Source organism: Schistocerca gregaria, chromosome 5 (assembly GCF_023897955.1).
Source record: "Schistocerca gregaria isolate iqSchGreg1 chromosome 5, iqSchGreg1.2, whole genome shotgun sequence".
NCBI lineage: Eukaryota > Metazoa > Arthropoda > Insecta > Orthoptera > Acrididae > Schistocerca > Schistocerca gregaria.
This window is the reverse complement of record NC_064924.1, coordinates 353,162,774-353,189,826: the sequence shown is the minus strand read 5'-3', so window position 1 is coordinate 353,189,826 and position 27,053 is coordinate 353,162,774. Positions and strand designations below refer to the sequence as shown.

The 27,053-nt window shown below is 39.5% G+C and overlaps 1 protein-coding gene across 1 annotated transcript in view; it reads right to left on the bottom strand.

The window, feature by feature from the left end:
- The window catches only part of LOC126273341 (dynein axonemal heavy chain 10), a 1,458,287-nt gene that overhangs the window by 880,035 nt on the left and 551,199 nt on the right, over nucleotides 1–27,053 (bottom strand). The window contains exons 97-99 of the mRNA XM_049976887.1: nucleotides 23,863–24,030; nucleotides 9,085–9,208; nucleotides 8,825–8,983 (exon numbers count right to left, since the gene is read on the bottom strand). Of these exons, the coding sequence (XP_049832844.1) occupies nucleotides 8,825–8,983; nucleotides 9,085–9,208; nucleotides 23,863–24,030 (451 nt within the window). The remainder of the gene's footprint in view (nucleotides 1–8,824; nucleotides 8,984–9,084; nucleotides 9,209–23,862; nucleotides 24,031–27,053) is intronic.

Below are 27,053 nucleotides of genomic sequence, written 5' to 3'. Positions count from 1 at the left end.
GTCAGTTGACTACAGGGCTATAATTACAAAATCAAATAGGGGTAATGCAGGAGTTCATTTAACAATGGATAAAAAAACAAAAAAAAAAACAAAAAAACATAGGAACACGGATAAGCAACTATGAACAGTACAGTACACGCTTTACTGTACCCAAGAAAGGCACCAAGTCCATGCCTACCACAGTAGTACCAGTTTATATGCCAACTACCTTCGCAGATGATGAAGAGATAAAAGATATGTATGATGAAATGAAATAAACCATTCAGATAGTTAAGGAAGCTGAAATTTTAATAGTCATGGGGGACCGGAATTTGATAGTAGGAAAAGGAAGAGGAAGAGAAGGAAAAGTAGTAGGTGACTATGGACTGGGGGAAAGGAATGAAAGAGGAAGCTGCCTGGCAGAACTTTGCACAGAGAATAACCTAATCATAGCTAACACTTGTTTTAAGAATCATGAGAGAAGGTTGTATACATGGAACCTGGTTTTGAATTGTAAGACATTTCCAGGGGCTGATGTGGACTCTGACCACAATTTACTGGTTATGAACAGTAGATTAAAACTGAAGAAACTTCAGAAAGGTAGGAATTTAAGGCGATGAGACCTGGGTAAACTGAAACAACCAGAGGTTGTAGAGAGTTTCAGTGAGAGGATTAGGCATCAATTGACAAGAAGAGGGGAAATAAATACAGTAGAAGAAGAGAGATGAAACACTTAAGGCAGCAGAGGATCAAGTAGGTAAAAGGCAAGAGGATTGAAAGGTCTAAGTTGAAACAAGGCCCCAGGAGTAGACATCACTCCATTAGAACTACTGATAGCCTCAGAAGAGCCAGCCATGACAAAACTCTTCCATCTGGTGAGCAAGATGTATGAGACAGGTGAAACACCCTCAGACTTCAAGAAGAATATAATAATTCCGCTCCCAAAGAAAGCAGGTGTCAACAGGTGTGAAAGTTACTGAACTATCAGTTTAATAAGTCACGGCTGCAAAATACTAACACAAAAGTGTGTACAGACAAATGGAAAAGCTGGTAGAAGTTGACCTTGCAGAAGATCAGTTTGGATTCTGTAGCAATGTTGGAACATGGGACACAATACTGACCCTACAACTTATGTCAGAAGATAGATTAAGGAAAGGCAAACCTATGCTTCTAGTATTTGTAGACTTAGAAAAAGCTTTTAAAGCTTTTGACAATGTTGACTGGAATACTGCCTTTCATATTCTGAAGGAGGAAGGGGTAAAATACAGGGAGCAAAAGGCTAATTACAATTTGTGCAGAAACCACATGGCAGTTTTAAGAGTCGAGGGACACAAAAGGGAAGCAGTGGTTGAGAAGGGAGTGAGACAGGGTTGTAGTCTATCCCTGATGTTATTCCAACTGTATACTGAGCAAGAAGTAAATGAAACAAAAGAAAAATTTGGAGTAGGAATTAAAATCCATGGAGAAGAAATAAAAACTTTGAGGTTTGCCAATGACATTGTAATTCTGTCAGAGACAGCAAAGGACTTGGAAGACCAGTTGAATAGAATGGACAGAATCTTGAAAGGAGGATGTAAGATGAACATCAAGAAGAGTAAAACAAGGATAAAGGAATGTATTCGAAATAAACCAGGTGATGCTGAGGGAATTAGATTAGGAAATGAGACACTTTAAGTAGTAGATGAGTTTTGCTATTTGAACAAAATAACTTATGATGGTCAAAGTAGAGAGGATATTAAAGGTAGACTGGCTATGGCGAGGAAAACATTTCTGAAGAAAAGAAATTTGATAAGATCAAGTATAAAACTTCCTGGCAGATTAAAACTGTGTGCCCGACCGAGACTCGAACTCGGGACCTTTGCCTTTCGTGGGCAAGTGCTCTACCATCTGAGCTACCGAAACATGACTCACGCCCGGTCCTCACAGCTTTAGTTCTGCCAGTATCTTGTCTCCTACCTTCCAAACTTTACAGAAGCTTTCCTGTGAAACTTGCAGAACTAGCACTCCTGAAAGAAAGGATACTGTGGAGACATGGCTTAGCCACAGCCTCGGGGGTGTTTCCAGAATGAGATTTTCACTCTGCAGTGGAGTGTGCGCTGATATGAAACTTCCTGTCAGATTACAACTGTGTGCCCAACTGAGACTCGAACTCGGGACCTTTGCCTTTCGCGGGCAAGTGCTCTACCATCTGAGCTACCAAAGCACGGCTCACACCCGGTTCGCACAGCTTTACTTCCGCCAGTATCTCGTCTCCTACCTTCCCAACTTTACAGAAGCTGTGAGGACCAGGTGTGGGTTGTGCTTCGGTAGATCAGATGGTAGAGCACTTGCCCGCGAAAGGCAAAGGTCCCGAGTTCGAGTATCAGTCGGGCACACAGTTTTAATCTGCCAGGAAGTTTCATATCAGCGCACACTCCACTGCAGAGTGAAAATCTCACTCTGGAGATGAAGTATAGGTTTAAGTGGCAGGAAGTCTTTTCTGAAACAATTCATTTGGAGTGTAGCCATGTATGGATTTGAAACACTGCAGATAAATAGTTTAGACAAGAAGGGAATATAAGCTTTTTGAAATGTGGTGCTACAGAAGAATGCTGAAGTTTAGATGGGTAGATCACGTGACTAATGAGGAGGTTCTGAATAGAATGGGGGAGAAGAATAATTTGTAGTACAACTTGTCTAGAAGAAGGGATTGGTTGGTAGGACATCTTCTGAGGCATCAAAGGATCACCGATTTAGTACTGGAGGGAAGTGTGTGTGTGTGGGAGGGGGGGAGGGGAGGGGGGGGGGGGTAAAAATCATAGAGGGAGACCAAGAGATGATTACACTAAGCAGATTCTGAAGGATGTTGGTTACAGTAGTTACTTGGAGATGAAGTATTTTGCACAGGATAGAGTAGTAAGGAGAGCTGAATCCAACCAGTCTCTGGTCTGAAGATCACAATAACAATTATTACAACCATAATAAATTTCAAGAACCTTCCAGAAATGATAAATCCTACATAAGAGATTATTACTGGTGGTTAGATTTGAAGCAGCAACCTGTAGTAAACCAGCCAGCAATGCTGGCTGCTACTCCTCATTGTTTGCACTGCAGCTTGAGGTATTATTAATAATAGTGCCTTAAAGCACAGTATCCTTCATCTTTTACAATATAGATACGAAGTATAGCTTAATGTAACATTACCTGTGATTGCACCAGCAACAGAAATATAAATATTTGGGTTAAAAATTTTGTAACATTGCAATCTGATTTTTCCTGTTGTCACGAAATCTTTTTCTCAGTTTCTTCACTGGGGCATTTTGATGAGAGTAAATACAAGGGGGCTTGTGGGAAGGCATCCTCTTCATTTCTCTGTATCATTGCAATCACTTCAGTTCAATGGTCTTCAACAGGCTTATTTCTGATTCTAGGTATTGTCAGATGCCCTAAGCCCTTACTTTTTATAATTTTGTTTCCCTATTACAACAGGAAAGACATTCCATTTCTCCTGCCTAGAGATGGCTCTTACTTGGTCCAGTAACTGTCATTGCTTTTAATCCATATCTTATTGATAGGTAGGAATCATGTTTTGTATGAGCTAATTTTTGAAACTTTTTGGAAATGTTTCATCTGAAAGTATCTGAAGTACTTCAAGGTACAACTGACAGAAAGAGGTACTATTCAAAAATAAAAACTAACACCTTACTACTGTTGTAAAAGTTTAAGTAAGGCTTATAGAAAAACTGTACATTAGGCCATCCAGCATGTCAGAGGCTGCTTTTATGTGTCCATTGCATTCTGAAGCATTTGTGGTATCTGGTCAATGGTAGCAATACTAAGGACTGTGTGTCACCATTTCAGTATACAGCATAGAACTTCTATACAGTGTTCCACCATTAGACCAACACTTTGGATGAAGTTGTATGTTCTGTTATGCCACTGCAAAGCAGATTACAGTCATATTATGCTGAGAAAATATTAAATGGTTGATTAACCACTGAGTACTGCAGTCGACTCTGTACTTAGTCCTCCACTCAGTACTACAGTTGACACTGTACCTATTCCACAAATGTACGACTATCATAGCAGTATGCCATAAATGATCAGAAATAGCAAAATCTGACAAACAGTTATCTGGTGACTCATCATTCTCACATTTTTAAGTTCAGTAATGTGATGATGTGATGCCCTTTGTTGTTTCCATTTCATCTGACAACTGGCTTGAAGCTGGCAGTATCGAAGGTCCAACAGATTGCAACAACTGTTAACCTTTGTGGCTCACCATTACACTTGAAAGCCACCCCTACCACATAATCAAAAATAACATGCACAAATTCCAGTACAATAAATGGGACCAAAAATACAAAAAACACACAATTGGAGTTAAATATTGCTTGATCTATATAGCTTAATGGAACACAGCAGTACCAGACATCCCCACCAAACACACACACACACACACACACACACACACACACACACACACACACACACACACACACACACACACACAAAACATACAGTAACAAAGATTGACAACACTACACAACACATTCTGTACAAAAACAATCCATTTCAAATACATCATGCTTCCATGACATCACATTAAAAAAAAGCCTAATATTTGTAAGAACCAAGATTATAAATATGATAACTACTTCTTTTGCTCACAACATGTAGCTGTGCTCTTAGCTTCCTCCCTCCTAATCTCACCCTAAAAAAACTTACCACATTTAAAACATGTCTCAATATTTGTTAGAAATAAGATAATAAATATAATAGCTAATCGCTCCACTCACAACAATTGAAGCTATGCTCTTAGGTTCCTGTCTAATTTTACCCTTGACAATTGTGCAATGTATGGAAAGAAACAACAAAATATTTCTGACAACCAAAATTATAAATATGATTGCTACTTGTTTTCCTAGCAACAATTTCAAGTGTGCTCTCAGGTTCCTGCCTAACCACAATCTCATAAATCATGACATATTTGGAATAAACAGCATAGTTTACACCAGTGACTAAAACAACCACAGACAAAATTTAATAATAAGGCACTTCCGTCCTTTGCCTCATAAGCTCATGATGTCACAAAAGATGTAACTCATCAAAGCAGTTGAGTGAAATTACACTGTAAGCTTGACCCAAATATTTGTTGATATAATAGTTTCTGAATCTATCTAGGAGTGACATCACAACAATTTAAAAGATCCCCTTAACAGACTTAAGAGTTAGTTGGCTCAAATGTAAATTAACTAAGTGCAGTTCACCCTCAACCTACATCCATCCAGAAGAAATGTTCAGTACCTCAGACATGTACTGACCAAAAATTGTCATTAACATAATTTATTTTGGGACACATCAAAATAAATGATAATATCCCTGCATCCCCCCCCCCCACCCCTCCATGAACCATGGACCTTGCCATTGGTGGGGAGGCTTGCGTGCCTCAGCGATACAGATAGCCGTACCATAGGTGCAACCACAACGGAGGGGTGTCTGTTGAGAGGCCAGACAAACGTGTAGCTCTTGAAGAGGGGCAGCAGCCCTTTCAGTAGTTGCAGGGTCAACAGTCTAGATGATTGACTGATCTGGCCTTGTAACACTAACCAAAACGGCCTTGCTGTGCTGGTACTGCGAACGGCTGAAAGCAAGGGGAAACTACAGCCGTAATTTATCCCGAGGACATGCAGCTTTACTGTATGGTTAAATGATGATGGTGTCCTCTTGGGTAAAACATTCCGGAGGTAAAATAGTCCCCCATTCGGATCTCCGGGTGGGGACTACTGAAGAGGATGTCGTTATCAGGAGAAAGAAAACTGATGTTCTACGGATCGGAGCGTGGAATGTCAGATCCCTTTATCGAGCAGGTAGGTTAGAAAATTTAAAAAGGGAAATAGATAGGTTAAAGTTAGATATAGTGGGAATTAGTGAAGTTCGGTGGCAGGAGGAACAAGACTTCTGGTCAGGTGACTACAGGGTTATAAACACAAAATCAAATAGGGGTAATGCAAGAGTAGGTTTAATAATGAATAAAGCAATAGGAATGTGGGTAAGCTACTACAAACAGCACAGCAAACACATTGTTGTGGCCAAGATAGACATGAAGCCCACGCCTATGACAGTGGTACGAGTCTATATGCCTACTAGCTCTGCAGATGACAAAGAAATTGAAGAAATGTATGATGAAATAAAAGAAATTATTCAGATAGTGAAAGGAGACGAAAATTTAATAATCATGGGTGACTGGAATTCGTCAGTAGGATAAGGGAGAAAAGGAAATGTAGTAGGTGCATATGGATTGTGGATAAGAAATGAAAGAGGAAACCACATGGTAGAATTTTGCACAGAGCATAACTTAATCATAGCTAACATTTGGTTCAAGAATCATAAAAGAAGGTTGTGTACATGGAAGAATCCTGGAGATACTAGAAGATAGATAGATTACATAATGGTAAGAGAGAGATTTATGAAGCAGGTTTTAAATTGTAAGACATTTCCAGGGGCAGATGTGGACTGTAGATTAAAACTGAAGAAATTGCAGAAAGGTGGGAATTTAAGGTGATGGGACCTAGATAAACTGAAAGAACCAGAGGTTGTACAGGGTTTCAGGGAGAGCATAAGTGAACAATTGACAGGAATGGGGGAAAGAAATACAGTAGAAGAAGAATGGGTATCTTTGAGGGATGAAATAGTGAAGGCAGCAGTGGATCAAATAGGTAAAAAGACGAGGGCTACTAGAAACCCTTGGGTAACAGAAGCAATATTGAATTTAATTGATGAAAGGAGAAAATATAAAAATGCAGTAAATGAAGCAGGCAAAAAGGATTACAAATGTCTCAAAAATGAGATCGACAGGAAGGGCAAAATGGCTAAGCAGGGATGGCCAGAGAACATATGTAAAGATGTAGAGGATTATCTCACTAGGGGTAAGATAGATACTGCCTACAGGATAATTAAAGAGATCTTTGGAGAAAAGAGAGCCACTTGTATGAATATCAAGAGCTCAGATGAAAACCCATTTCTAAGCAAAGAAGGGAAAGCAGAAAGATGGAAGGAGTATATAGAGGGTCTATACAAAGGCGATTTACTTGAGGACAATATTATGGAAATGGAAGAGTATGTAGATTGAAATGAAATGGGAGATATGATACTGCGTGAAGAGTTTGGTAGAGCACTGAAACGCCTGAGTCACAACAAGGCCCCGGGAGTAGACAACATTCCATTAGAGCTACTGACAGCCTTGGGAGAGCCAGTCCTGACAAAACTCTACCATCTGGTGAGCAAAATGTATGAGACAGGCGAAACACCCTCAGACTTCAAGAAGAATATAATAATTCTAATCCCAAAGAAAGCAGGCATTGACAGATGTGAAAATTACAGAACTACCAGTTTAATAAGTCACAGCTGCAAAATACTAACACGAATTCTTTACAGAAGAAGGGAAAAACTTGGGGAAGATCAGTTTGGATTCTGTAGAAATGTTGGAACACGTGAGGCAATACTGACCCTACGACCTATCTTAGAAGAAAGATTAAGAAAAAGCAAACCTATGTTTCTAGCATTTGTAGACTTAGAGAAATCTTTTGACAATATTAACTGGGATACTCTCTTTCAAATTCTGGAGGTGGCAGGGGTAAAATACAGGGAGCGAAAGGCTATTTACAATTTGTACAGAAACCAGATGGCAGTTATAAGAGTCGAGGGACATGAAAGGGAAGCAGTAGTTAGGAAGGGAGTGTGACATAGTTGTAGCCTGTCCCCGATGCTTTTTAGTCTGTATATTGAGAAAGCAGTAAAGGGAACGAAAGAAAAGTTCAGAGTAGGTATTAAAGTCCATGGAGAAGAAATAAAAACTTTGAGGTTCACCGATGACATTGTAATTCTGTCAGAGACAGCAAAGGACTTGGAAGAGCAGTTGAACGGAATGGACAGTGCCTTGAAAGGAGGATATAAGATGAACATCAACAAAAGCAAAACAAGGATAATGGAATGTAGACGAATTAAGTCGGGTGATGCTGAGGGAATGAGATTAGGAAATGAGACACTTAAAGTAGTAAAGGAGTTTTGCTATTTGGGGAGCAAAATAACTGATGATGGTCGAAGTAGAGAGGATATAAAATGTAGACTGTCAATGGCAAGGAAAGCCTTTCTGAAGAAGAGAAATTTGTTATCATTGAGTATTGATTTAAGTGAGAGGAAGTCTTTTCTGAAAGTATCTGTATCGAGTGTAGCCATGTATGGAAGTGAAACATGGACGATAAATAGTTTAGACAAGAAGAAAATAGATAGAAGCTTTTAAAATGTGGTGCTACAGAAGAATGCTGAAGATTAGATGGTTAGATCACATAATTCATGAGGAGGTATTGAATAGAATTGGGGAGAAGAGGAGTTTGTGGCACAACTTGACTAGAAGAAGGGATCGGTTGGTAGGACATGTTATGAGGCATCAAGGGATCACCAATTTAGTACTGGAGGGCAACGTGGAGGGTAAAAATCATAGTGGGAGACCAAGAGATGAATACACTAAGCAGATTCAGAAGGATATAGGCTGCAGTAGGTATTGGGAGATGAAGAAGCTTGCACAGGATAGAGTAGTGTGGAGAGCTGCATCAAACCAATCTCAAGACTGAAGACCACAACAACAACAACATCCCTGCATCCCAGGACTTTTAATTTTCCGTTTACCAAGGAAAAGGTCAGTACTGAAAATATAAATATGGATTGTTCTGTCTTCATCATCTTCGCCTTCAATTCTTACAATTTACACAAACACCAAGATTTTATATGCCATAAGCCTTTATGAGCCAGTTATTACTCATCCGAGTACAGGCCATTGCTGTTAACTATTATTACTCAGTTTTACCTCAATTTGATGTAAGTGCAATGTACGATATGTCTCTTGCATTTCACAGTAGTCTATTTCTGCTTGAATGGATGTTCTCTGTATTGTAGTTATTGCCTGCAATACATCTTTGAAGGTTTCTAATGAAATAATTTTTTGCTCTAGCTTTGTCTTCACATCCTGTAAAAATATTTTTATATAGTCAGCACTGCACAGAATTAAAAAAAAAAACTAAATATTACATTTTATTATTATTATTTTCTTAATTTGCATCAACATACAATCATTCTATCTCTGAAAGCTTGCATATTGGACTTTGTCTTCTTTGCTAGTATTTGCCCAAGTTGAGCCTTCCACTCAGTTGCATGATGGATGACTGCGTTTATGATAGGTTTCAAGTTTATCCTGTAAGAAGAGTTAATAAATCTATTGATTTACACAAAATAGCTTTTTTATTATCTTAAATTTATATCTTAATTGTAAAGGAACAAACAGCATTGTAGTAGCTGACACATCCCAATACATGAAAATTGATAACAGCATATATAGTATTATTACAGGCCTTTCTTCTGCCTTATTTTCTGCATGATGGCAGTTTTCTTTCAAATTTTCAAATACTTATAAGTGCTTGAGAATCAGTATTAGGAAATGTACCATATTATACTGTTACAATATGCATGTTCCCACCACTTCAAAACTGGAAACATTTTGTGAAACAGTTTAATATCTTTTTATTTTTGAACATGATAAATATTGCTTATGGCTATCAAAATATTTATTAGTAATGATTTTCATTTTGACAGTTTGTCATTTTCAAGCATACATACAGGACTAATTTTTAAGAAAAAGCTTTTAGAAACAGAATTTGGAGTACAACAATATAAGGAACAAGGCAGAGTTCACTCACTATAAAGATGATATGTCTAGTTGCAGGCAGGCTCAATGAAGAGACTGTTATGCAGTTAGCTTTTGGCCAAGCCTTCTTCAGAAAAGAAAATACACACCCACACTCATTCGCACAAGAAACACACCTAACAAAAATATGACCGCCATCTCTTGCAGCTCAGACCAAGTGAGAAGCCATTTTTAACTATTGTAAATAGTTGGTGAACTCCAGTCTCCTAAAAAGATAACAGTCTGACAGAATATGGACAAGGTGGTAGCAGAGGTTGACATTCCTTGAGGAAAGACTAAATAAGAACTGCCAGATATCTCCATTCATAAAATTGCCAAAATTATCTCCAAGTGGTGCCATATGATTTTTCTTTTCAAGTTAAAAAACACATCAACTGTCCAGTTTTCGCACATAAAAGACTTTTGTATCACCAATACCAGTAGGATTCAGTTATCAAAGGGTAGGATCAGGCTATTCTGTGACTCAAAGCCCACACAAGGCAGAGGCTCTCCATTCCCTTAGGAATATTTGCCAATGCAGCTGGTAAAAGCAAAGCTCCAATAACAGATAGGGCTGGTTTTATCCTTGCCTGGTTTCAGTAAAGGAATGAGTACAGCCTCCTCCATCTGTCTGAATAAACTCTATTAAACCAAATTTTAATGAAACTGGAAATGAGTAATTGTCTATTTCCTCATTACTTTCACCTCTACAATTCTGTAGATTTTATGGGACTGTGAAGTTCATCTGGTTGAAGCAGTGACATTAAAAAAGTGTTCAGACATTGGATGAGCCATATACCTATTCAAGCTCATCAAATCCCTTTCCTCACTATGGCTGTAAGAGGGGGTATGCTGCACTTTCCCAGAAGTCTCCTTCTACTTCTATTCCTTGGCTCTACAGCCCTTGGAGGGTCTTGGCATGGATCCTGCCATTCTATCCAGTCTATGGCTTTCCGTCTCCAGCCTCAGACACTCAGGTTTTTCATGTCATCTTCAATTTGGTCCATCCATCTCTTTCTCGGATATTCTTTGCATCGTCTGCCTCCAGCCTTGCCATCAAAAATCTTCTTACATGTTCTGTCTTCCTCCATTCTGACCACTTGTCCTGCCCATCGCAGTCTTCTTATTTTAATGGTAGTGAAAATGTAAGGTTCTTCAAAAAGTTGTTCTAATTCTGCATTCGTACGAATGTGCCAACCTTCTTGATTGTATATTGGGCCATATATTTTATGCAGAAGTTTCTCTCCCAAATGCTAAGGATCATTTCCTCATTTGCAGTCATAGTCCATGTCTTGGCACCATGCATAACAACTGGTCCTATAATTGTTTTGTAAATGAGGATTTTAGATTTTTGTTACAGAAGCGAGCCCCTAAGTATGGGTAGTGTAGCAAAGTAGCATCTCTTACCTGCTGCTATTCTCGCTTTCACCTTGCTGCTGATGTCTTTTGTCTCTGTGATAATTGATCCAAGTTATATGAAGTCTCTCACCCTTTCAAACTCCTTGTCGACTATCCTGAGTTTTGGTAGGTTTCACTGGTTGGTCATTGCCATATATTTGGTCTTTTCAATATTGACTACCAGGACAAGTTCCCTTGCACCTCTCTCCAGTTGTCGATAGACATCAGCCAGCACTGTGGTGTTTCATGTGAGTAATGCCACATCATCTACGTAGGCCAGGTACTGCAGTGAATGATTAAAAATAGTTCCTCCTCTATTTATCTCTATATGACTTTTTCTAGGCAGAGGTTGAATAGCACTGAGGAGATATTGTCACCCTGTCTCAGTCCCTTCTTCGCTTCCACTTTTCTGGAGATTTCACCCTGTATTTTTACTTTAAAATTGGTTTCACAGAGGGTCATAATAGTAAGTTTAATGAGCTTCTTCGGTATTCCTGCCTCTTCCATCACATTCTGCAATGTCATTCGTGTTTAAAACTAATGTAAAGTTGATGCATGTTTATTTGATGTTCATAACATTTTTCAATTGTATGCTTGATGTGAATATTTGGTCAGTTGTTGACCTATTTCTTCTAAAGCCACTCTGATGGTCTCCAATTCTCTCTTCCTCATAGGGAGTAAGCCTCCTACTTAGGATCTTGGAGAACACTTTATATGTAGTATTTAGCAGGGATATTCCTCAGTAATTCTGGCTGTTTAATTCATCTCCTTTTTTTATGTATGGGGCATACAATAGCCATTTTCAGCTCCATTGGGGTGCTCTCCTCCTGCCAGACGTTCAGTATTACTTTATGTATTTGTATCCACAATGCTTCCCCACCTTATTTGAGAAATTATGCCTGGATCTGATCTTCTCCAGGTACCCTATTACTTTTTAAGGTCTTAATGGCTTGTATCACTTCCTCCAGTGTGGGTTCTGGTGTTAAGACCTCTGGTCCATAATAAGTTATTTTCACTAGTTCTTCTTGTTCTAATTCTTCTACTTCTGGGTTCAGTAACTCTTGGAAGTATTCTGCCCATCTGTCAAATATTTTATTACTCTCCCCTATCAAATCCCCTTCCTTATTTCTACATATATTCATTCTGGCTTGAAACCCAGCCTTTCCTTCTCTAATCTTTTGGTACATTTCATGTACTTGCTTCTCTTCTCCTAGCTGTTCAATTTTTTTTCATTTTTTTCTTTTCTAGTGCTCTTTCTTTCTTTCTACAAACCCTCTTAACTACACAGCATTTCTCATTGCATTCATTCAGATTTTCTGTAGTTCTTCTCTGAAATAATTTCATTCGTGCTATGTTATGCTCCTCAATTCTTCTCATACCATCTTCATTAAACCAATCTGCCTTCCTTTGAGACCGTACATTACCTAAAACCTCCCTAGCTGTCTCAATTATTGCAGTCTTACATACTTTCCACACTATTGGGGCTAAGAAATGAAAGAGGAAGCCGGCTGGTAGAATTTTGCACAGAGCATAACTTAATCATAGCTAACACTTGGTTCAAGAATAATAAAAGAAGGATGAATACATGGAAGAATCCTGGAGATACTAACAGGTATCAGATAGATTATATAATGGTAAGACAGAGATTTAGGAATCAGGTTTTAAATTGTAGGACATTTCCAGGGGCAGATGTGGACTCTGACTACATGATTGGTTATGACCTGTAGGTTAAAACTGAAGAAACTGCAAAAAGGTGGGAATTTAAGGACATGGGATCCGGACAAGCTAAAAGAACCAGAGGTTGTACAGAGTTTCAAGGAGAGCGTAAGGGAACAACTGACAGGAATGGGGGAAAGAAACACAGTAGAAGAAGAATGGGTAGCTCTGAGGGATGAAGTAGTGAAGGCAGCAGAGGATAAAGTAGGTAAAAAGACGAGGGCTGCTAGAAATCCTTGGGTAACAGAAGAAATATTGAATTTAATTGATGAAAGGAGAAAATATAAAAATGCAGTAAATGAAGCAGGCAAAAAGGAATACAAACGTCTCAAAAATGAGATTGACAGGAAGTGCAAAATGGCTAAGCAGGGATGGCTAGAGGACAAATGTAAGGATGTAGAAGCTTATCTCACTAGGGTTAAGATAGATACTGCCTACAGGAAAATTCAACAGACCTTTGGAGAGAAGAGAACCACGTGTATGAATATCAAGAGCTCAGATGGCAACCCAGCTCTAAGCAAAGAAGGGAAAGCAGAAAGGTGGAAGGAGTATATAGAACGTTTATACAAGGGCGATGTACTTGAGGACAATATTATGGAAATGGATGAGGATGTAAATGAAGACAAAATGGGAGATAAGATACTGCGTGAAGAGTTTGACAGAGCACTGAAAGACCTGAGGCGAAACAAGGCCCCCGGAGTAGACAACATTCCATTAGAGCTACTGACGGCCTTGGGAGAGCCAGTCCTGACAAAACTATACCATCTGATGAGCAAGATGTATGAGACAGGTGAAATACCCTCAGACTTCAAGAAGAATATAATAATTCCAATCCCAAAGAAAGCAGGTGCTGACAGATGTGAAAATTACCGAACTATCAGTTTAATAAGTCACAGCTGCAAAATACTAACGTGAATTCTTTACAGACGAATGGAAAAACTGGTAGATGCGGACCTCGGGGAGGATCAGTTTGGATTCTGTAGAAATATTGGAACACGTGAGACAATACTGACCTTACGACTTATCTTAGAAGAAAGATTAACAAAAAGCAAACCTACGTTTCTAGCATTTGTAGACTTAGAGAAAGCTTCTGACAATGTTGACTGGAATACTCTCTTTCAAATTCTAAAGGTGGCAGGGGTAAAATACAGGGAGCGAAAGGCTAGTTACAATTTGTACAGAAACCAGATGGCAGTTTTAAGAGTCGAGGGGCATGAAAGAAAAGCAGTGGTTGGGAATGGGGCGAGACAGGGTTGTAGCCTCTCCCCGATGTTATTCAATCTGTATATTGAGCAAGCAGTAAAGGAAACAAAAGAAAAATTTGGAGTAGGTATTAAAATTCATGGAGAAGAAGTAAAAACTTTAAGGTTCGCCGATGACATTGTAATTCTGTCAGAGACAGCAAAGGACTTGGAAGAGCAGTTGAACGGAATGGACAGTGTCTTGAAAGGAGGATATAAGATGAACATCAGCAAAAGCAAAACGAGGATAATGGAATGTAGTCAAATTAAATCGGGTGATGCTGAGGGAATTAGATTAGGAAATGAGACACTTAAAGTAGTAAAGGAGTTTTGCTATTTGGGGAGCAAAATAACTGATGATGGTCAAAGTAGAGAGGATATAAAATGTAGACTGGCAATGGCAAGAAAAGCGTTTATGAAGAAGAAAAATTAGTTAACATCGAATATAGATTCATGTATCAGGAAGTCGTTTCTGAAAGTATTTGTATGGAGTGTAGCCATGTATGGAAGTGAAAGATGGACGATAACTAGTTTGGACAAGAAGAGAATAGAAGCTTTCGAAATGTGGTGCTACAGAAGAATGTTGAAGATTAGATGGGTAGATCAAATAACTAACGAGGAGGTATTGAATAGGATTGGGGAGAAGAGAAGTTTGTGGCACAACTTGACTAGAAGAAGGGATCGGTTGGTGGGACATGTTCTGAGGCATCAAGGGATCACAAATTTAGCATTGGAGGGCAGCGTGGAGGGTAAAAATCGTAGAGGGAGACCAAGAGATGAATACACTAAGCAGATTCAGAAGGATGTAGGTTGCAGTAGGTACTGGGAGATGAACAGGCTTGCACAGGATAGAGTGGCATGGAGAGCTGCATCAAACCAGTCTCAGGACTGAAGACAACAACAACAACAACAACTACACAAATACGTAATAAAAAAGGGGGATTCATATTTTAAAAAATGCAGTTGATATCCATTTGACCTATGGCAGCGCCATCTAACGGGCCAACCATAGTGCCATCTGGCTTCCCCTTCAAGCTAGACGAGTTTCATTCTTTGTAGTTTTTTTTGTTTGATGCTTATTTTGTGAGATATTTGGCCCGGTCACAATCAATGGACCACTCTGTATGTGTCGGCTTACAGTAGATGCAGTGTCCTATTGTGTCATCTGGTCTTTGCTTGGTGAGCACATCCAGAAATGGAAGCTGGTTGTTTTTTTCTAACTCCATTGTGAACTTGATATTTTGGTGCAGTGAGTTCAGATGCTGCAGATAGTCTTGGAGGCGTTGTTGTCTGTGCAGCCAGATTATGAATGTATCGTCTACATATCAAAAGAAGCAAGAGGGCTTGTAGAATGCTGACTTGAGTGCTTCTTCTTCAAAAGCCTCCATAAACATACTGGCCACTACTGGTGATAGCGAACAGCCCATCGCTACTCCATCTGTTTGTTCATAGTAGCTCCCATCGAACAGAAAGTATGTTGACGTAAGTACAAATTCGAAAACATTCATTACTGTTGGTCTGAAGTTTTCTCCTGAGGCTTAGGGACTCTCTTAGAAGTACCATAGTAAAGAGGGATACCACATCAAACCTCACCATGAGGTCTTCTTGGTCCAATTGGAAGTTCTGGAGCTGCTGGATGAAAAGTGCAGAGTTTCTGATGTGGTGTTGACATTTGCCCACAAAGGGACTGAGCATTGACATTAGGTGTTTTGCCAATTCATATGTTGGTGCTTCAGTGTTGCTTACAATCGGGTGGAGATGCAATCCATCCTTATGTACTTTAGGTAGTCTGCAAAGTCTAGGGGATGCAGTTGCTCGTGGACAAAATTTCTTCACCGCCTTCTTATCTTCGAAGGTCTGCTGGAGAAGTTTAATAGTCTTCCTTTTCACTCTGTTGGTAGAATTGTCTTCGATTCTCCAGTAGGTGTTGTCTTCTAATAGGTCATACAATTTTTGCTTGTATGAATTACATGGTAGTAGGACCGTGCAATTCCCTTTATCTGCTGGATGGACAACAGTTTTGGCATCTTCTCAGAGCTGCTTCAGTGCTTTCCTCTCTTGCTTGGAGATGTTTGGCTTTGAGGTAGCTGGCCGGGTGAGTACATGGCATTTTTCTTGTCGTACTTCCTCTGCAGCATCACATGGAAGTGCAAGAGTGGCCTGTTCCACCACGTTGATGAATTGTTCTGTTGGTAATGTTGTCGGTGCTCACCGCTTCTTCATCCCAGCCAAAAATATAGCAGGAGCATGTGAGGAATCTCTGGTTGCCCTTTATGGTGGTAACCACCCAACTGCAACTTCAACAAGAAGAGGTATAAGCAATATGTGTCATTAGCCTACAAACCATCAGTAAACATGGCTCCAAATCCTTCCACTGAATCTGCACCTCAGTAACACACATTTGGTGCAGCACTGGATAAAAATCTAGTTGGATCCAGGTATTTTGGGTGGACATTAACAAAAAAATATGGTTGGCTGCCATTACCACAATGAAATACCCCACTCCCAAAAGGCGTTTCCAGCTAATATATTGCAAATGCAAGACAGATTGCCAAGGTCATAGAGGTGTAGGTGAGCAAGACTGTTATGCATGAAACTGTGCCACTAATGTAAAGGGTCATGCTTCAGGACAAAGACAATTTTGACACAGAAGATGAAGATGATCTGGATAAGTCCCTTGCAGTATCACTGTCATAGGAGCTTCTTCTTGTCACCTTCATCTCTTGAATGTTTCACTTCTTTGTATAAATGAAGCACTTTTTCCTCCACTTAGGATGATCAAGAGAATGATTTAAAAAATTTGGAGCAGCCATACAAGATTAACTTGATTCATGTGCTGGCCTTCAACGACTCCTACATGCAGCTCTACTGTAACATTCCACAACAATGCAGCCAAATGTTTGCCATTTGAAGCATCAGATCAGGTTTGGGATGTGTGGTCAAACTTTAAGGTGGATATAAACTGCAGTAATATGTTAAAGCAGTACAGTTGTACCGAAGGTTAACATAAATATTGGTGTTTTCCCATTACAACCAGTTACTTTTCTCATATTTTTTTTTCATTTCTGTAGCAACATTGTTTTCCATTGTTCTTGTAATTCTTTGGGACCTGTCCAATATATCTGGGCAGATAACTACACTCTTGCTAGAGAAAAGAGGATTATCCATTTTGGCTATTATATGGTAGCTGCCTAATGAAATGAATATATTGTAGTATTGGCTGCGAGACTCAATCTGGAGTATTTCAGCTGCCCAGTACTAGTTTTCTTTACTTGATGCCACTTTGGTGACTAGCATGTCAATGGTGATGAAATGATGATGAGGATAAGAAAATACCCAGTCACTGAGGGGATAAAATCTGACCCCACCAGGAATCAAACTTGGGACCCTATGGACTAGAGTCAGCAATGTTAACCACTACATCACAAGCTGCAGACCAGCCACCTAATGTTGCTAAAATACTTGGTGTGATGTCACTGTTTACACTAGTAATGTAACACTATGAAGCCATTTTATGCTTTTTTAAGATGCAGCAATTTCTTCCACATCTTAGTGCATACAGAAAAAGAAGACCTTTTTAAATGTCCCCTCTCCACTCTTGAGTACTATGGAGGTGTTATGGTAATGCCGTGTCTTATATTTTTGATACTTTTTCTCTTATGGGCTGACCATCCAAACTATCTTGGTCAGCTGTGAGTTGGTGCTGCCTGAAAGTACATCCTTCCCATCAGGGGTACTTTTTGTTAGATTTGGCTCCAAAGTAATCCTGTGAGTAACTAGAAAAGTAACTCAGGCAGGGCCACAGCTCAGTTAACCTGAGCAAGCCTTGTGCTGCTGGAGCATGGCAAGTGCCCCAGGGGTTGCTCATTGTCACTATCTTGCCCTCCCACACACCTCGTGGCCATGTAGCACAACTTGAGTGTCTTTTCCTTCTTCTTTCTTTCTAATTATGGGGAGAGAGATATGAACCTTTCTTGTAAGCTTGTGGTTAATCTAGATATCTATTTGTTTCAAAAGCTTGGAAATCCTTTATCAAGAGAGCAGCCATAAAGCACATTTTGATTTCAGCAGATCACCATCTACTAAACCTCCAGCAAAATACATGAGAGACATCCACAAGCTGTGTTTAGTGTACTGTAGCCATAACCATCCTACTTGGATTGCGCATGTTCCCAGTTTTTGTCATTAACAGCTTGCAATACTCCACCAGTAGGTTCTCCTCATACATTCAATAAAAAAAAGCTTAACTTCCAGAATTTACATTTATTTCAGCACTGGAAATTGATACTATAGTGAAAAGGTAATGAAAAAGCATGGGTAAACTGGAAAAAAATTAGACACAATAGTCGGGTGAAAAAGAAATAAGAGAAAATTGGGGATTTATTTTTGATGAAGGCACGTGAAAAATCTAAACTAATGACTGCTGAGTTAAAGAAATTCTTAGACATACACATAGAACCATCCAAATCTGCCAATACTATACTGTCTATGCCATTCCGCTACTGTGTTATGATACTATTCTGTGATGCTTGTTCTCAAAGATTAATGATGTGGAAAATACTCATTTCTTTGGAATAAAAACTTGTAACTTTTCATTGTTAGTGTGAATGAATAAGTTAGATTGATATCCAGAATGATAAAAGGGACTGTGAGGGATGAATGACAGAAAACACCAAAAGTTATGGGGAGATGAAATGAGCATCAAAATCCAAGTTCGGGAAGAAATAAAGTATAAAATAACATAGAACAAATGTTTATAATATAAGCTTTCTGTAGCATATATATGGTAAAAAGATTCATTACATGGAATGATTGAGAGACTAATAAAAAAATTTAATGGAATGTTATTCTACATTGAACTATTTTATAAATTACTTGACTGGCAGAAGCACATACTCGTTAGTGATTCATCATTCCTTCCAGCTTTCACCACTGGGGTGCTGTACCTCCATTTTGTGTTATGCGGAAGCAGCAATAATTTCTATTACAGGTGCTCTGATTCTCTGTAGTGTAGAAAAGGGGCACTGTTCATGGGAGAAATTGATTCTGGTGAGATTTAGCAAACAGTATTCTCACCTGAGAATGGCGACATTGGGTACATGAAACAGCAAATGAGCCAGGCACATCTCATAATCACAACTAGGTGCTAAGGAGTAATTACAATTGGAAGGGTGTAACAATCTTGGTCTTAAAACAGAATGGCATTGGACCAACCTTTCAAGAAGGCGAAGGTGAGCAATAGCCATTAGGTAGGATGGCTGAAGATTAATTGCTAGGGCTCACTGATCTTGCCATTTGACAGAAGGGTGCATGGGGTGTGAGCTGTGATTGGGTGACTGTCTTTACTGTCTATATTCTTTCCTTCATCAGTCTCAACATCATTGATCAAAGATTTTCCTTCCTTCCTCTATGGGGTAACATGCTATTATCCCTCTTTCCACCTTCACATGGCCTATCAAAATTCTGTAAAGCATTATTTTCCAATTTTTGAATGTATTCTGAGGACATGGACGACACACACCTTCAACAAATAGCACACATCATGCCCTCTAGGTGGGACTGCTAAAATTACATTACTTACTGTGCTGTGGTGTGGAAGCTTTGCAAACTGTGGCATTCTGACATGGAAGAGTGTCAAATCCCTGCATATCCATCAATAGTCAATTAAATTGCACCAAATGGAAGAGTAGTGATTTGGTTCTTTTGTATGGGAAATATTACTGAAACTGCCTTCAGGTACTTTATTTTCAATGAAAGTTGAATGTTAAATGCACATGTTACAAGATTTGTTACAACAGAACATTGCAGGAGAAAAAGTACAAGATAATGCAGGAATGTGATTCATGAAGGTGCAGTCTGCAAGAGAAAGCATGAATAAACTTTGCATAGCTTGGCAGAAATTGCCAAAAATACCATTGCTGTGTCACCAAATGTCACAGCCATGTGAGCACTGTTCATGGTCATGTAAATGTCATCCAATCATTCTCAACTGCACATAGTCTGTGAACTGCAGTGTCCATGTGTAAGATGTGCTTCCCTTACCACTATGCTTTGCACTTCTTTTCTATTTCTGGTCTGTGCAATTTCGGGTCCTATTACTTCATTTGTTCAAATTATTCATGAGAGTCCACCGTGTAGCTGGTTGAAATTTCTTGTTAATTATAAACAAAATTGACAATTGTAGCCACCTCTCACACTCCTCATTGTCAATCTTTTTCAATTGCTCTGTCCAAAACATGTTCACTGTCAGTACAATTTTAGCTCTGGACTGAATGCAACAACTATTTCATCCGCTATTCATTAACGAGGATAATGGAATGTAGTCGAATTAAGTCGGGTGATGCTGAGGGAATTAGATTAGGAAATGAGACACTTGAAGTAGTAAAGGAGTTTTGCTATTTGGGGAGCAAAATAACTGATGATGGTCGAAGTAGAGAGGATATAAAATGTAGACTGGCAATGGCAAGGAAAGCTTTTCTGAAGAAGAGAAATTTGTTATCATTGAGTATTGATTTAAGTGAGAGGAAGTCTTTTCTGAAAGTATCTGTATCGAGTGTAGCCATGTATGGAAGTGAAACATGGATGATAAATAGTTTAGACAAGAAGAGAATAGATAGAAGCTTTCGAAATGTGGTGCTACAGAAGAATGCTGAAGATTAGATGGGTAGATCACATAACTAATGAGGAGGTACTGAATAGAATTGGAGAGAAGAGGAGTTTGTGGCACAACTTGACAAGAAGAAGGGACCGGTTGGTAGGACATGTTCTGAGGCATCAAGGGATCACAAATTTAGCATTGGTGAACAGCGTGAAGGGTAAAAATCGTAGTGGGAGACCAAGAGATGAATACACTAAGCAGATTCAGAAGGATGTGGGTTGCAGTAAGTACTGGGAGATGAAGCAGCTTGCATAGGATAGAGTAGCATGGAGAGCTGCATCAAACCAGTCTCAGGACTGAAGACCCCAACAACAACAACAACAACATTCATTAACACAAATTTGTAGCTCCACATCTATATCAGTGACCTTCAATTACATTAATATTTGATTATCACTTTACTTTTGTTATACATAGTATACTCAGTCACTATGGTAACACCTGGTAGATCTGAGTTATTCAGAATGCACTATCTCTAGAGTAAACATGGAAACTTGACAGTTAACAGAAATTCTGATTTAAAATGTTTTCCAACACTTACTGGGCCCATTAGTACTGCTATGTTGTGATCAAGCTGTAGTGTGTCCATGTTTCCTTAGCCACATGGCTTGGAAACTTGTCTACTACCTCACATTCAGTGAGTGCTTGTCCTCACAATGGTGAGTGAGGAGGCTGTTGGCCACATTTCTGCACTGCTTGTAGGGCGAGTGTTGGAGAATAAATGCCACTCACATGGGCTTGCCACATAGATGCAATGTTCTAGTATGAAGACATGGTCATAAAAACGATCATGGGCAATGACATTTCAAGTGACTGAAAGCTCATGATTATATGTTACAATAAATAATCCCATGAATGTAATTGTACTTCTATGCAACACACATTGGAAGTTAAAACTGTGTGCCCAAAAAAGTACATTTTGTGGACAGTACACTACAAATTTTGCTCTTCATGCATGCCTCGTGGATCAACTCAAAGCTTCAACTAGTCATTTATTACAAGGAGTTATGGGTTCTCCATAGAATCAGTGTTATCACAAATATTCAAGATAAGTTAAAACTGTGGGTTCAATTAGGACTTGAAGTATATACTTATTTTTCATTGGAAATGTACATAGACTGAGTAGTTGCAGTAATTCAACCTTATGTATGAATATTTTAAGACTTTTTATTCTAGAGATGTATACTACACACTTATGTTACCAACTCACTCAAACCAATGACTTCACCTAACAGATTATAGACCTTGAACATTAACAGAAGCAGTTGGAGGAAAATGAAAGCCATATCTTGCAACTAACTTCCTCTCATTACTCCATAATTTTGTATATGATCTCAAAAAGAGCACACAATTTTCACTTTTCATATACGGTATACACCAATCAACCAGAACATTATGACCACTTACATAATAGCTGGTATGTCTGCCTTTGGCTTTGGTAACAGTGGTGATGCGTCATGGCATGGAAGCAATGAGGCCTTGGTAGGTTGATGGATGTAGTTGGCACCACATCTGCACAAACAGGTCACCTAATTTCCATAAATTCCGAGGAAGGGGGATGATGAGCTCTGAGCACATCCCAGATAAGTTCAATCGGATTCAGATCCCCATGAGGTGTGTTCTTCAAAGAACCCCATCATACTCCTGGCCTTGTGACATGGCACATCATCTTGTTTAAAACTGCCACTGCCATCAGGACACATGACTGTCACAAAGGGGTGTACACGACCTTTAACCAATGTACGATACTCCTTGGCTGTCCTCATGCCTTGCATGCGCTCCACTGGATCCATGGATACCCTTGTGAATGTACCCCAAAGCATATTGGAGGCACCACCAACTTGTCTCCATCCAACAGTACAGATTTCAAGCAGCTGTTTCCCTGGAAAATAACTGATTCACGCTCTCCCATCAGCATGATGAAGGAGGTATCAGCATTCATCAGACCATGCAACACTCTGCCACTATGCCAAGATCCAATGCTGACACACATGCCCATTTCAGTCATAGTTCCCGATGGCATGTTGTTACATTGGCACATGCTTGGGTCATCAGTTGTGAAGGCCCATCATTAGGAGTGCTCAGTACACTGTATATTCAGGCACACTTGTACTCTGCTCAGCAATAAAGTCTAATGTTAGTTCCACCATAGTTTGCTGCCTGTCCTGTTTTGACAGTCTGCCAAGCCTACATCTGACATCTGTATTGATGGGTTGCCGGCCAACCCCATGATGTCAGGATGTGGTTTCACCTTTATTTCGCCATGTGTTGAAGACAGTCACCACAGCTCCTCCAACAACTGACATGTTGTGCAGCTTCTGAAATGCTTGTGCCGAGCCTCTTGGGCATCACATTCTGCCCTTGGTCAAACTCAGATAGATCATACACATTCCCCATTCTTCACATGGAGAGCATGCTCACTGATACTATGTGCACTGTATGTGTGTCTGATGAGCAGTCATTCCTCATCAGGAGACACTGCTATTCCCTGGATGGGTTTCTATCAACGACAGGTCAGTGGTCGTAATGTTCTGGCTGATCAGTATAATCTCAGATATAATCTCAGAACATTAATTCATGTTTGATTCCAAAGACATCATGGAGTGTTGAAAGGACTGCTGATTACTTTCTTCTTTGGTGTACTTCGGTTTCCTTTGAATTAAGCCATACCACACTGAAATATTTTTAAGCTTTGGTTTACATTATGAGAACTAATAATCTTCTACACAACATGTTATGCAGTTCACCAATGTAATCTATCTCTGTTAGTTGGAAACAAAGTATTAGCAAACTAGAACATCAATGCAAAACTCTACACCGCCTTCTGGAGATCATAAACTCCACCTCTCTTAACTCATCTAAGAATGATTATCATACTCTGAATTGCATAACAAAAGCTACGGATAATAGTTATTGATGTTCCATTTTGCCTTTCTTAAAATATGGAACTTTAATTCAGCACACTATACTTACACTAATCAACATTTCTGAATGCAAGTTTTAACATATGTCACAAATTTGAAATGCAGTATCATTGCTTTAATAAGTGAATGAGCTGTTCAGCTACTACAACAACAGACAATATGGCTTACTACTGAACATGTATTACCTACCATTTTCATTATATGGAGAAGAATGTGCTCTAAACTTACCTCATACTTTTAATATCTACATATGGCTGAATATCTTGAATTTCATTTATGACACGAGTATAATATCCAAATTTTTCATCATAAGCAAGTAATGTAGGGTTGTTGGCAGCAAACCTTTCATTTGTTAGAGTCTTATCAAACATCCAAAGCTTTCTGAATTTTCGCCACCTTTAAAAAAATCATTGCAGCAATTAAATTCCATTTCCATGAGAATTATTATTAAATCATAGGACACATTAACATGTCACATCATCATAGGTACAAGTAAATAATTTCATACACTCCATGTGTGAAAAATAAACAAAACACATCAAATCTGAATACTTTCTGACAACCAGTGACAATGCTGTACAATCAAATGGAAACACTATTAACAGCAAACAGAATCTCTATAACCAGTGATTTCCAAGTCAAGTTTTGATCAGTATGCACATATAGGAATTTTGAACAATCAGTTTTACAAGGTTAACCGAGAACCCATGAACCATGGACATTACCGTTGGTGGAGAGGCTTGCGTGCCTCAGCGATACAGATGGCCGAACCGTAGGTGCAACCACAACGGAGGGGTATCTGTTGACGCCAGACAAACGTGTGGTTCCTGAAGAGGGGCAGCAGCCTTTTCAGTAGTTGCAGGGGCAACAGTCTGGATGATTGACTGATCTGGCCTTGCAACATTAACCAAAACGGCCTTGCTGTGCTGGTACTGCGAACGGCTGAAAGCAAGGGGAAACTACAGCCGTCATTTTTCCCGAGGGCATGCAGCTTTACTATATGATTAAATGATGATGGCGTCCTCTTGGGTAAAATATTCCGGAGGTAAAATAGTCCCCCATTCGGATCTCCGGGCGGGGACAACTCAGGAGGACGTTGTTATCAGGAGAAAGAAAACTGGCGTTCTACGGATCGGAGCGTGGAATGTCAGATCCCTTAATCGGGCAGGTAGGTTAGAAAATTTAAAAAGGGAAATGGATAGGTTACTGTTAGATATAGTGGGAATTAGTGAATTTCGGTGGCAGGAGGAATTAGACTTTTGGTCAGGTGAATACAGGGTTATAAATACAAAATCAAATAGGGGTAATGCAGGAGTAGGTTTAATAATGAATAAAAAAATAGGAATGCGGGTAAGCTACTACAAACAGCATAGTGAACGCATTATTATGGCCAAGATAGACACAAAGCCCATGCCTACTACAGTAGTACAAGTTTATATGCCAACTAGCTCTGCAGATGATGAAGAAATTGATGAAATGTATGATGAGATAAAAGAAATTATTCAGGTAGTGAAGGGAGACGAAAATTTAATAGTCATGGGTGACTGGAATTCATCAGTAGGAAAAGGGAGAGAAGGAAAAATAGGGGATTATGGATTGGGGCTAAGAAATGAAAGAGGAAGCCGTCTGGTAGAATTTTGCACAGAGCATAACTTAATCATAACTAACACTTGGTTCACGAATCATAAAACAAGGTTGTATACATGGAACAATCCTGGAGATACTAACAGGTATCAGATAGATTATATAATGGTAAGACAGAGATTTAGGAATCAGGTTTTAAATTGTAGGACATTTCCAGGGGCAGATGTGGACTCTGACCACATGATTGGTTATGACCTGTAGATTAAAACTGAAGAAACTGCAAAAAGGTGGGAATTTAAGGACATGGGATCTGGATAAGCTGAAAGAACCAGAGGTTGTACAGAGTTTCAAGGAGAGCATAAGGGAACAACTGACAAGAATGGGGGAAAGAAACACAGTAGAAGAAGAATGAGTAGCTCTGAGGGATGAAGTAGTGAAGGCAGCAGAGGATAAAGTAGGTAAAAAGACGAGGGCTGCTAGAAATCCTTGGGTAACAGAAGAAATATTGAATTTAATTGATGAAAGGAGAAAATATAAAAATGCAGTAAATGAAGCAGGCAAAAAGGAATACAAACGTCTCAAAAATGAGATCGACAGGAAGTGCAAAATGGCTAAACAGGGATGGCTAGAGGACAAATGTAAGGATGTAGAAGCTTATCTCACTAGGGGTAAAATAGATACTGCCTACAGGAAAATTAAAGAGACCTTTGAGTATAGATTCAAATGTCAGGAAGTCATTTCTGAAAGTATTTGTATGGAGTAAGGAAGTGAAACATGGACAATAAATATTTTGGACAAGAAGAGAATAGATAGAAGCTTTCAAAATGTGACGCTGGAGAAGAATGCTAAAGATTAGATGGGTAGATCACGTAACTAATGAGGAGGTATTGAATAGAATTGGGGAGAAGAGGAGCTTGTGGCACAACTTGACTAGAAGAAGGGATCGGTTGGTAGGACATGTTATGAGGCATCAAGGGATCACCAATTTAGGCAGCGTGGAGGGTAAAAATCGTAGAGGGAGACCAAGAGATGAATACACTAAGCAGATTCAGAAGGATGTAGGCTGCAGTAGGTACTGGGAGATGAAGAAGCTTGCACAGGATAGAGTAGCATGGAGAGCTGCATCAAAACAGTCTCAGGACTGAAGACCACAACAACAACAGTTGCTACTCACCACATAGCAGAGATGTTGAGTCGCACATAGGCACAACAAAAAGGCTGTCAGAAAATTAGCTTTCAGCCAACAAGGCCTTCGTCAGAGACAAAACATACACAAACTTACACTCACTTAAAAAAAAAAAAAACCTCATAAACACACACACACACACACACACACACACACACAAGACAACAGTCTCTGGCTGCTGATACCACACTGCAAGCAGATGCATATGATAGGGTAGACATCCGGGTTGTGGGTGTAAGGAGGGGCTGGGGAAAAGAGAGGGAGGGATGGCAGGATAGCAGAGAGACATGGTGAAGTGCTGCTTGTGGAAACATACAGGGATGAGGTGGAGAGATGGACAGAGGGTACGGCAGCCTGGTGCAGTCAGGGGGTCAGAAAGAGGGTGGGGTAGGGAGGAAAGGGATGTCAGTAGAAAAGGAGTGAGGTAAAAAGACTGTGGGTGCGCTGGTGGAATAGAAGACTGTGCAGTGCTGGAATGGGAACAGGGAATGGGCTAGAGGGTGAGAACAAAGACTAACAAAGGTAGAGGCCATGACTGTTACATGAATGTAGGACATACTGTAGTTCCCACCTGTGCATTTCAGAAAATCTGGTGTTGGTGGGAAGCATCCATATGACACAAGCTGTGAAGCAGTCATTGAAATGAAGG